This window comes from Talpa europaea, assembly GCF_964194135.1.
Source record: "Talpa europaea genome assembly, chromosome: 15".
In the NCBI taxonomy this organism is placed as follows: domain Eukaryota; kingdom Metazoa; phylum Chordata; class Mammalia; order Eulipotyphla; family Talpidae; genus Talpa; species Talpa europaea.
The window spans coordinates 81033885-81046842 of record NC_140083.1 but is presented as its reverse complement, the minus strand read 5'-3'; the positions used below and the strand labels follow the sequence as shown (position 1 = coordinate 81046842).

General features: G+C 36.0%; 2 protein-coding genes across 2 annotated transcripts; both read right to left on the bottom strand.

The window, feature by feature from the left end:
• Positions 1-4597: 4597 nt before the first annotated feature.
• On the bottom strand, positions 4598-5557 carry LOC311184939 (olfactory receptor 6C6-like; the record flags this gene model as incomplete). The annotated part of the gene is made up of 1 exon (XM_084255269.1): positions 4598-5557. The coding sequence occupies one exon, from the start codon at positions 5555-5557 to the stop codon at positions 4598-4600; it is 960 nt and encodes a 319-aa protein (XP_084111395.1).
• Positions 5558-11581: 6024 nt separating this feature from the next.
• On the bottom strand, positions 11582-12571 carry LOC311184967 (olfactory receptor 6C74-like; the record flags this gene model as incomplete). The annotated part of the gene is made up of 1 exon (XM_084255302.1): positions 11582-12571. The coding sequence occupies exon 1, from the start codon at positions 12518-12520 to the stop codon at positions 11582-11584; it is 939 nt and encodes a 312-aa protein (XP_084111428.1). The 5' UTR covers positions 12521-12571.
• Between the last annotated feature and the right edge of the window lie 387 nt (positions 12572-12958).

The window sequence follows — 12958 nt, the reverse complement described above, 5'->3', positions numbered from 1 at the left end:
GTGGAACAGGGTACATGATGCAGGGTGCGGCTTGAGAGCAAGATCCGGGCCATTTATTTTTATTGATAGAATAATCATACAGCATCACCTACGTGCATTAAGAGGACAAGGACAAAAGGGTGGGTGAAACTTAGGATTGTCATCTAGGGGTTTGGGGGACATGAGTCTGCTGACCATGTTATCAGCTTGATGATCAAGTGTTGTAATGGAAACCCGAGGCCAGATCCCTGGCCATGGTCCTAATCTTATCAACAAGGCATTCACTGATGAGCTTCTGGGGTCCCTTGTCATACATCTACATCGGTCCTCGGCCCCCCCGGGCATTCCCAGTCATACCTTTTGATGCATACCCTTCCCAGAGTGATCAAGCTTTCTGCTCTTGAGCGATATGAAAGGTGTCTTGTAAGTGTGGCTCCTATGGCTGATTGACTGGTTCTGAAGGGCAGTTCTGACTGTATAGGATGCAGAACTGCAGGTAACCATAATGGCAGCTGAACAGGCTGCTTAAGTTTAGCACACCCACAGGTTCATGCCTCCTTAGATGAGTGTTACCATCCTTACCCCACCCCCAGACACCCCTAGTCCAGTGAATCTCCTCCACCCTGCTCTCTACCCTCCCCTCTTCCTCTTGTAGGCTCAATTCTACAGTCAGACTTCCCGGATTTGTGATAGGTTGGGTTTTGTCTACATTTGTTTCTTTACATTTCACAGATGAGTGAAACCATTTGTAGCTTATCTTTATCCATCTGACTTATTTCTTTGAACATAATTGCCTCCAGCTTGTTGCCATAAATGGCAAGAGTTCATTTTTTTTTAAGATTTATTTATTTATACAAGAACCGAGGTACAAGCCAGATACGTGGGAGGGTGAGAGGATACACCAGAGACAGAGCAGGGAACAGAACAGGCAGACTGACGAAATAAACTGATGAGGGGAGCAGTGGGTGAGCCAGGAGTGGTGTGAGCACCATGTGGGAACCTCGCCGGCTGGTCAGGATCGAACCGGTGCTACAGAGGCTGCAGACAGCATCACAGCGCGGCGTTCAACCACCTGTACCAACAGGGAGGCCCCATATGGGGCATTTTTTAAGTTATTTTAACTTATTTAATGTTCTTATTGTGATAACTATGGCTTACAGCACTGTGAATGATTATTCAGAGGCATAGGTTCACACCTCTTCACACGCAGGTAATCACAACACAATCACCACCAACACACCCATAGTCCTCTACCACAGGCTTCTGAGACCTCTCTCCCCTTTGCTTCCACCTGCCCCCACCCCATAATATAATATTTTTATTAAGACACTTTTATTCTGTGGACCTCTTTCTCATTAATCAATGAAACTATAAATATTTTATTTCAAAAAGCATGTCTGGCTTGTCTTCTATAATTATTGCAAGTTCTTGATGAGGTAATGAATGAATGAATGAATGAACACAGTTGTCTGGAATTTTCTTTGTCCAAAGAATTTATCCTAGAGGATCTTGTAACAGAGGTCTGTACTCCCTGAGAAACAACTTTACTTTATTTATTTATTTTTTTAAGTAAATTTTTTAAGGTTTATTTATTTATAGAAGAACTGGGGTACAGGCCAGAGGCCTGAGAGAAATCATCAGAGACAGAGCAGGGAGCAGAACAGGCAGATGACTGAAAACACTGTTGAGGGGAGCAGCAGGTGCGACAGAAGAGGTCTGCTGCACCATGTGGGTCTCTCCCTGGCCAGATGGGAATCGAACCAGTGCTGCAGAGGCTGCGGACAGCTTCACAGCGCTGTGCTCAACTCACTGCGCCGTGGGGGAGATTCATGAGAAACAATTTTATAGATTAATAGCTATAATTCATGGTTACATTTAATTATTTTAATAGTAATAAAATTCATTTCCCTTCTTTCATCACTCTTTTCCCTCATCCATTCCTCCACCAGGAACACATATACTGTCACCTACAGAAGCTTAATTTTGGACCTGGGTGCCACAGGTGTCTGAAATAACACAAGTAGATTATGTAGATTTAAACATTCATAACACCAGGACCTTCAAATAGTGTCCTAATGGTGGAAGTACAATGAACAAGAAGATGTAAAACTTGCCTGGATACTGACATCACTCTCTATGCAGAGTAAGTGATAGAAACAGTGTGCAATTCTGGCGATCTTGTTTTTAGCTATTTTCAAAATTTCTGTAATGAATAGTCTATTGCCAGCTCCATTTCACATATGACATTTTTAGTTGTTCTCTTGCTGCAGTAGAGAAACTAGGATGCTATTTCCAGAGTCTTGTTTCCTATATGATTCTAATGCACATTTTGTCAATGAGAGAACTTTGCAAAATTTGGAAGTTGGAAGAGAAGCAAAGGCTTTTATTCTCCTGAGGCGTTTGTAGTTAGACTAATGAGCAGAGGCAAGATCCCTTGTGAATTCTTGATAAGTGAGAACTGGCAGCTTTCCTGCTAATACTACTAAATAGGTGCATTTCAGAAATTACCGAGTCACTCTTATTTTCCTACACAATTTCTTGAACCATTCTCTATAAGACTTTAACCTAAGGTCTTTGGTATTGTCCTCAATATTCTGTTCAGTGTCCAAACTTGCTTCCCCTACTTCTTCAAGAGTGGGTTGAGCCCTGGAACTTGTTGATTTAAAATAATAGTGCATATTAATTTGGAATTGAGAAGGGCTCTTAAAATGAGTAACAAAATAGTCAAAGGTACTTCTCCTGTAGGGATGATTCCTGTTGTTCTCTCTGCCTGGGAGAATAGGAGGTAGGGAGTGAAGTCACTCAGAAGAGCAATGCTCTTTCAATCAGTTTCTCTTGGACAAACTGTTTATTGCAAAGGAGTTATGGGACAATAGAGGCTCTCCATGACAGGCACTTCAAAATATGATATATACTGACTTTTCGCACTGGCCTAAGTAAATGACTCAGTGTTGGGAGGAATTACTCCAAGAATGAGGATACCAAAGTGTGAGGATAAGGAGAGATGTAAGGCATGACAAAGGGACACCACTGATTCTGCCAGGTCACATCAGCAAAAAGCCATGAAATAGGGATGCATAAACCTCAAAAATTTTATATTGAGACAGTGAAGGAAGATGTAAATTTCCTGCTTTGTGATTTCTCTTATAAGAAAAGGAAAGGTAATATTGGAAAAGGTAATATTCTATAGTGGAAATATTCTTGGAAAAGGTAATATTCTAGGGCCTCCCCGGTGGCGCAGCGGTTGAGCGCTGGGTTGCGAAGCTGCCCGCAGCCTCAGCGGCACCGGTTCAATCCCCGGCTGCTCCCCGGCCACCAGAGGAGGGTCCCACATGGTGCGCAGACCTCTCCTGCCACCCACTGCTCCCCTCAGCAGTGTACTTCGGTCCTTCTGCCTGATCTGTTCCCCGCCCTGGCTCTGGTGAATTCTCTCACCCTCCCGCGCTTCTGACTGTACCCAGTGCATGTATAAACAAAACAAACAAACAAACAAATAAATAAAAACATGCCTCTATAAATAAATAAATTAAAAAAAAAATAAAAAAAAAAAGAAAAGGTAATATTCTATAGTCCTGAAAGACTAGTAAGCATGTGAAATTAATGGGGTCAGAGGATTGGTGGGTAGAGGGTTGGGGATGACTGGAAAGAGACAAAGGGGGCTTTAATTTAATATGATGCAAATGTTCCCTATCCTTATTGTCATGTGGGTGTCAATATCTGTCCAAATTCATTGGCTTAAAATGATTATATGCACTTGCATATAAGGTATACCTAATGAATTTAATTAAACTGACACAATCATAGTAGATCTGGGCATTTTTAATTTATAAACAGTTTAGAAATAGATGGAAAGATCTCCAAATCCAGATACAAATAAATTACATCATGAGTTATTTTTTTCATCGATTAATATCATTTGTAATCCTGGACTGTAAAGCTATATAAACAATTTTAACCAAGGCCTGGGGTTCAATTATTTCCACACAAAACTAATAATGTTTATAAAGATGTTCTTCATCATTGTCACTCTCTAAGGGAAACTTACTTAGTAGAATCTCAGGTCCTTTGCATATTTTATACTCTGGTTATAATATCTTTGAACTTATATTTCCTTATTTATCTTTCAAGTTTCTGCATAAATGATTATTTCTCTTGGAAAATTATTTTGATCTTTATAATTAGATTTCTCTTTTTCACTACAGTGGCAATTGCACTACATAACATTATTAGCCTTTAAATTTGTCTCTCAGGGTTTAAGCAAAGCAAAACGCTTAGCAATTAACACACATTTATTAAGAAATAAACTAAGTATATTAGTAAGGTTCATTTTTAGAGTATCAGCACATGAAAGCATTATATATGCTAGGATATATTTCTAATTAAAGATAGAATCAATATTCTGGACTGAGAAGGCAGTTCCTACTAAAGTGGGGAAGTTTAACTCAGAAGGAAAAGCAAAGCAAAAAAAAAAGTACAGAGATCAAGAAGAAAGAAAACTGCAGAGATCAAGAAGACCTTATAACCTAATATGAAACAAACAAAGAGGGAAGAAATAGCAAGCTTGAACTCATGAGTTGAAAATTGTATTAAAATTTCCCATTCATGTTTCAACAACAGATTATTTATGCCCAAATTTTGTGTCATTATTTTGAAAATAACAGAACCTTTGAAATATATCCTTGAGAGAGTCCTTCACCTGCTGGTTCCTGAGGGTGTAAATAAAGGGATTTAGTAAAGGGGCGACAGACGTGTTGAGTACTGCTACCCCTTTACTTAGAGTCACCCTTTCCCTTGCTGATGGCTTCATGTACATGAAGATACAACCCCCGTAAGTAATAGAGACAACAACCATGTGCGATGAACAAGTGGAAAAGGCCTTTGTTCGCTGTTGAACAGAAGGGAATTTTAGAACGGTTTTGATGATGTATATGTAGGAGAGAACCACTAAGAGCAAAGTGACTACAAGTGTCACCACCGCTAAGACAAAGGCCATCAATTCTATGAGATGTGTGTCTGCACAAGAGATCTGCAGGATAGGAGAACTGTCACAGAGGAAGTGATCGATAGTTTTGGAAGCACAGAAATCCAGTTTAAGTCCTAAGGCCAAAGGGGGAAATATGATGAGGAACCCAGTCACCCAAGAGCTGACTACAAGCTGATTGCACACTTTGCTGTTCATAATGATTGGATAATGCAGGGGTTTGCAGATGGCAACATAGCGGTCATAGGACATGGCCGCCAGAAGGTAGAACTCTGTAACTCCTAATAAAAGAAAAAAGAATAACTGTGCTGCACAATCATTGTAGGAAATTGTTTTGTCTCCGGTCAGAATGCTTATCAGAAATCGAGGAATGCAAACAGTTGTGAATGAAATCTCTAAGAAGGAGAAGTTACGTAGGAAGAAATACATTGGAGTCTTGAGATGAGGATCCAGTAGGGTAAGGAGAATGATGACTAAGTTGCCCATCAGGCTCAAGACATAGTTGAAAAATAGAAAAAGGAAAATCACAATTTGCAACAGAGGGTCATCTGTCAGTCCAAGCAGAATAAACTCTATTTCTGTTGATTTGTTCTTCATTTCTTTTCTTCCCTATCAAAGTTACAGAAAACAAAAATTATCTCCAAAGAGAATAGTTTTCTTCATTCTCAGCAATAGAATGTTCTATATACAGAAACCTATTATTACATTCAAATAATTTCAAAAATCTACTTTGAGTTCATCAAAGTGAACAGTGTCTTGTTATGTCAGTCCTTTTCATGAAATGGAGATTTTTCTTTTGACAAGAAGTTAAGTCCCAATTATCACTGTATAGATGGCTCATCAGTAATTTGAAATTTAGCTCCACAACTCAGTGTTAATCTATTACCCATCTTTCAAAGATTTTGCCCTAATACACTATTAAGTTCATATTTCTTATCGTCTGCATTTAGGTAATCTAACTCTAATATTTATTCCATTTATTCATTTTCAAGTTCCATTTCATCTTTCCTTTCTTACTTGATTGAAGTGTTCTTTCCTTTTAATTTGCTTTTAATTCCATCTGTTTGTCTATTCATATACTTTATCAGAGGGCCTTAGATTCAACACTTCGAAAATTTCCAGTGAATCATTAACAATGCCTCAATTCTGTATGACTTAGAAAAATAAAGCAGAAGAGCAAAAATTAGTCTTCCTATGTCTTAACCTTTCCTTAACTTAATTCGATGTATAATAATCTCATATTACTTTCTTTGTCGTTATGCAGATTACACTAGGAAGCTGTATCTTTTTTTCAATGTAAAGTTATTTCAAGCAATCATATTGCTTGTCATTATAATAATTGTAATCAGTTTTATGCTAATTATATTATTATATTCTTTATGGCAGAGTAACAAACATTTGTCTTAACCAATTTTCATAATTGCCAGGCAATAATCTAAAAGTTTTTCCCCCTTTTAAAAACATAAGGTGTAACGGAAAAAAAACCAAGGCCACACAAGTATTTCCCTTTTATATCCAATAAAATATTTAAAATATAATTATCTACTTTTCTTAGTAAATCAATATTATTCTTTTATTCATATATAATTTTTAAAGCTACTTAATTCCTAGGATTTTTGTCTACAACATACCTGAATGCTTGACATCAGCTTTGTCCATGAACTATATGCAAGTCTTATTCCAACATAAAAATATTTGATTGTCCTTAAGATTTCCTTTTATTATATTAAAATATGAATCTGGCTTTCTATTCATTATCTATGAAATTTTTATAACGTGGTATACTAAACATAATTAAGACATTATGTCTTCATTATTTTCTATTTCCATATGCTTCCAAGTTTTGATAAACAAGTTTTAAACTGAATGTAAATATGTTTGTTAGATTTCCTCAAGATGTGCAGAATAGCTACCTTTTTTCCTCGTTGATTCATCCAATGCAACTGCAAGTCCATAAAATTAAATTAAGAAAATGAATGAAGATTCATTTGCATTTGAAAAGTTACATTTTATATTATATAGATACACATAGTAAATTATATGTTCATAGTAAATTATATAGGCACTTTTACTTCTCAATCAAAAGAAATAGGCCTAATAAGACAATTTGAAGACAAATTGAAGGTTCTTAATTGTACTTCTAATTTTTTCCCTAAGTTCTGAATCAAAAATAGACAAGATCAAATTTGACGTACCTTATATATAAGGATTCTATTTTTGTTGTGCTATGTAGTAGAATGTATAGACCACCTAAACTAAGGCTGACAATCCTTTTGAATGTTATTCAATTATTAAAGGAATATAAAACGCAATGCTTTTCTCATTGGAATGTAAATAAAAGGTAAAAAGTGAGTACTATTTTTCAAAGCATTTTCTATTTTTCACTTAAGTTCACATTTACTATACCTCTCAGCAATCAGATACTACAGAACACATGTGTTTTTATCATCCTTTCCAGTTTGTTTACATTTTCAGAATGTTTGCCTTAGTCTTTACCTGGAAGTTTTATATCAAAGATGAGAATCGTGGAAGAAGAACCAGTTTTAAGTGCAGTAAATTAATATATCCCATGGCCCTAACTAGGCTAAGGTCTTTATTTATTTGCTCAATAAAGACACAAGGGATTTTGTTGAAATTGGGAAACAGAAAAAGTAGGCAAAATATTTCCTTAGAGACTGGTATTCAGAAAGTATTATTTATGTGCAAAATAATGTTCATTCAGTTTTTGTTTTTAAATCTGGGAAATTTGCAACAAAAGCATCAATTTTTCCATAGTCCTCAAAAAAAAAATTGCTGGCCCAGTTTTCTCCAATAAGAAAATTTCTCGTTAATAAGGAAAAAATCATAATCACATAAAACAGATTCATAAAAGCCTTAAATGTGGCAAACAAATTCTATCTTAAAAAATAGGGTTTTGGGCTTCCCTGGTGGCGCAGTTGTTGATCGTTGGGTTGCGAAGCTGCCCGCAGCCTCTGCAGCACCGGTTCGATCCCCGGCTGCTCCCCGGCCATGGGAGGAGGGTCCCACATGGCGCGCAGACCTCTCCTGCCGCCCGCTGCTCCCCTCAGCAGTGTACTTCGTCCTTCTGCCTGCTCTGCTCCCCGCTCTGGCTCTGGTATATTCTCTCACCCTCCCACGCTTCTGACTGTACCCAGTGCTTGTGTAAACAAATAAATCTTAATTACAATTGATGTTGAACATTTTTTCATATGCCTGTTGGCCATTTGCATTTCCTCTTCAGAGAAGTTTCTTTTTAGCTCCTCTGCCCATTTTTTGACAGGATTATTTTCTTTGTTGTTGAGTCTCATCAGCTCTTTGCAGATTTTTGTGATCAGTCCTTTATCATTAGTGTTGGGTGCAAAAATGTTCTCCCAGTCGGTGGGGTTTCTCTTTGTTTTTGTTATTGTCTCTTTTGCTGGGCAGAAGCTCTTTAATTTGATGTAGTCCCAGCTGTTTATCTTTGCCTTCACTATCACTGCTTTGGGTGATGTGTCTGTAAAGATGCCTTTGATGTGCAAATCACGTAGTGTTTTGCCTATATTTCCTTCTATATATTTTATGGTTTCAGGTCTTATGTCTAGTTCTTTAATCCATTTTGAGTTGATTTTTGTGTATGGTGCAGCACTGTTTACAATAGCTAAGATTTGGGAACAACCCAAATGCCCAAAAATAGATGACTGGATCAAGAAGATGTGGTACATATACACCATGGAATATTACTCAGCATTCAAAAAAGATAAACACATGCCATTTGCAGCAACATGGATGGCGCTGGAAGGGATCATGCTCAGCGAAATAAGCCAGAAAGAAAAAGAAAAATCCCTGATGGTCTCACTCATAGCAGGAATCTAGAAAACTTAAATAAGGGACCATGAAAAAGAATAACTATAAGAAAGTGAAAATCAAAATCAACAAACAACTATGAACCACAGACACTCTATGGGGGTTGGGGGGTGGGGAGGGGAGGGATTGGGGTCAAAATAAGGGGGTTGCAATCGTATGGGGAATATAAAAATAAAATTTATTTAAAAAAATAAAAATAAAAATAAAAACCCAAGTCTCCTTCCCCAAAAAATAAATAAATAAATAAATCTTTAAAGAAAAAAATAGGGTTTTGATTGTATGTAACTGGAATATTGTTTGAGATTTTTTAAATTATTTTAATCTTAAAAATGATACATGTGTTCACAAAGACAAACAGAAAAATGTGAAAAAGAGAAGAACTAACTGTAATCCATGTCTTGGGAAACACTAGAAATTTTTCGGGTTCTGTATAGGTTCTTCCTGTAAGTACACATATGTACACACAGTATATAATGTATGTGTATTTCATATATGTGTGTGCATATACTCTCTATGCATTTATACTACTATACATTTTATTTTATCGTTTTAATAGATTAAAACTATTGGCAAATGTGTTCTTTTTCTCCCACTTTTCCACAATTTGCTGTTCAGTCACCTCAATACCACATGTTGAAGGTACTTTCCTTTCTTCATTGTATAAGCTTGTCTCCCTTGTCACACGTTAATTCTGCATAGAAATGTGGCTTTTTTTCTGAGCTCTCAATTCTATTTCCTTGGTCTGTGTGTCTATTTTTATGCCACTGCAATACTGTTGTGATTACCATATAAATAGTACATTTTGAGGCCTGGGAGCACGATACCTCCACTCCATTTTTTGTCAAAAACCCCTTTGATTATTGGGGTTCTTTTGTGATTCCATGTATGTTTCAGTGATGTTTGTTCTTTTTCATTTAAGAATTCCACTGAACTTTGATAGTGATTGCATCAAATCTATAAATTGTTTTTGGTAAGATAGATATTTGGACATATTAATTTTTCAGATCTATTAGCAAGGACTATCTTTCTAATTCGTTGTGTCTTCTACTTCTGTTAGCAATGCCTTGCAGTTTTCATTGAATATATCATCTATTTTACATTTGAGATTTTCAGAAACAGATGAGGTTTCTGTCTAACACTTATTTTCTATGAGACTGTAATCATAGGTAATGGCAAGATGTTTTAACTTTAATTTATTTTTCAAGTTAATGAAAATGTTGGTGGCATATTTACAACAAAAGTATACAAATAAATTTTTTATTTGAGTAGAAGGAATTTTATGTTACTATTGAAGTGAACAAAATTTGGGACATAGCATGGAATTTTTCATAAGTTTCTTTTATTAATCAAGGGTTGCTATTTAAATTTCTGAAGATTAATTTAATGAAAAAGCCAAAGAAGTCAGATGGAGAATTACACATCTATTAGAATTCATTTTGAAAATAATTCAAAACAGTTAATTTTATGAACATATCAACTAACAAGTTAGAATGACGGTAGCATTGAAATCCACTGAGTTACTCAAAAAGAATGTATTAAAGATGAAGTTACCCAGATAATTGAGTAACTAATTGTACCTCAAAAAGAAATTTGTGATACAATATTGTGATACAATAAATTCTCTTAGTCTTTGAGCACTAAAAATGTAAAGAAATCAATTAAATGTCCTTTACTAGACAACTCAGGAATTTGAAGGCTTCAGATAAATGTTTAAAAGATACAATGATCTTCAACTATAACAATGAAAACTACTTCATTATAGCAGAAAAGCTGAGGGCGCTTCCAGTAAAAGCATTTCAGCACTTAGGTTGATGTTCTTATAAGGAATGAGTGCCACCTGCATTTAAAAAGTTGTGTTACTCATTAAAGAGTCAATTAAAAACAAGAGCACAGTAGTAGACTGTCTGGATACTCAATATTCAGAGATCAACAGTTCTAGTATATATAATATAAAGTGATATGTCACAGACTAACTGAAATAACAGAAAAGGCAGGTGATGTGACTTTAATCAGCTTGGGAGTGGGAAGAAGTGAGAATGGGGAAGTCTTAGTTTAGAAATGCTGGACTCTCTTAAGTGTTACAGAACATAGTTAATTACTAATAGATATCAGACATTTGTAAATATGTAAGTGAAGCTTTTCACGATAGCTCAGTGATAAAATAGTGGTTTTACCTGGACTATATGATTTAACCAAACTCATTGTACTTGGCACATTAACAAAATCAAAGGCAGGGTCAGAAAACTGAAATTATTTTACCAAACCAATCACACTTTTAACGAACATTTTCAATTACAACTATCACAGTAATGGCTAATCTACAATTTTCATTCAATGACTGTAAATAGAATTTATAACAATAAATTGGTAGTATTACAAAACATTAACTGATTATTAGTTTTAAGTGGGTTGTGACTGATTATAACTAAAGACAACATGAACCAAATTGTATGCTACATTAAATTCAAATCAAATTAAATGATTTAAAGTCTTCACTAATTAGAAATCAAAGACAAAAGGATGTGTTGAAATACTTCACACAATTTCAAACATATATCCAGAGGAAAAGAACATCAGATGAAAGAAAAAGAAACTTTCTAGAGAATAATTTAGAGAAAATTAATTTTGTAGAAAGATTTTTGTGAATAAATCTTGAATAAAGATGATTATCATAGATATGAAAGGGGAACATGGAAGAAATTATTTATTGGAAGCCACTATTGAATACATTGGTATAATCAGGGACTTCTTTGTTCAGTTCCTTTGTTCAAAGGATATTCATTTTTTTGAGAAAGAAGCAATCCTCTGTATCATATGTGTGAACGCTGTTTTCACTTGTTGGTTCCGTAAGGTGTAGATGAAAGGGTTTAAAAGTGGAGCAACAGAAGTATTGAGCACTGAAATTCCCTTGGAAATAGATACTCTTTGTTTGACTGATGGTTTCACATACATGAAGATGCAGCTGCCATAAGAAATGGATAATACAATCATGTGGGAAGAACATGTCGAGAAAGCTTTCTTCCTCTGACTAGTTGAAGGGATTCTTATAATGGTCAAAGCAATGCAGCCATATGATATGATCACCAATACCAATGTGAACACAAGTGTTACCAAAGCTGAGATGAACCCCATGGTCTCAAGGAGACTTGTGTCTGAGCAGGAGAGCTGCAAGACTGGGGTTGTATCACAGTAAAAATGATCGATAATGTTGGAAGCACAGAAGTCAAGGCTTAGTGCCATGGTGAGTGGTGGAAAAATGACCAAAAAGCCAGCTAACCAAGAACAGAAGACAAGCATTATGCAGATTTTACTGCTCATGATGGTGGTGTAGTGCAGGGGCTTGCAGATGGCCACGTAACGGTCATAGGACATGGCGGTCAGCAAGAAAAATTCAGATACTCCAAGAAGAAAGGCAAAAAACCCTTGAGTGTAACAACAATTATAAGATATTGTTCTGTCTCCAGTTGCTATAGTAGCAAGCAATTTAGGGATGCAGGTAGTAGTATAGGAAATTTCTAAGAAGGAAAAATTCCGAAGGAAAAAGTACATGGGTGTCTTGAGGTGAATGTCCACCAGGGTGAGTGTGATGATGACCAGGTTGCCAGTGATGCTCAGCAAGTAGGTGAGAAGCAGGAAGATGAATAATACAACATTCAATTGTGGGTTATCAGTCAAACCTGCTAGGATAAACACTGTCACTTTTGTATGGTTTCCCATTACTACCTTCTAATTTATCCAGGTCTACACAGGAAGAAAAAAAAAGAAAGAAAGAAAAAGAAAATGATGACTCCAGTGGAAAAATAGCAGTGATATCTTGTGGTTATGGTCAAATTAGCAAAATGACATTTCAGAGAGAGTAATTCAATGTTCAATCAAGTTTGAAAGATGGTTGCTCCAGGAAGAACAACAGTTTGAATTTCCAGAGCATCTGGGCAGGGAATTTGATCTTTACTTTGAAATTCTACCAAAGAATAACCTCTATAATTGTAGCAATTATTGATTGCTTATTTACTTATTTTTAATTATGGAGCTAAAGAAACTCTACTACACTACTGGTGGGAGTACAAACTGATACAACCACTATGGAAAACTGTGTAGAGTTTCCTCAATCTGCTAAAAATGGAGCTTCCATATGATCCACTCCTAAGTATCTAC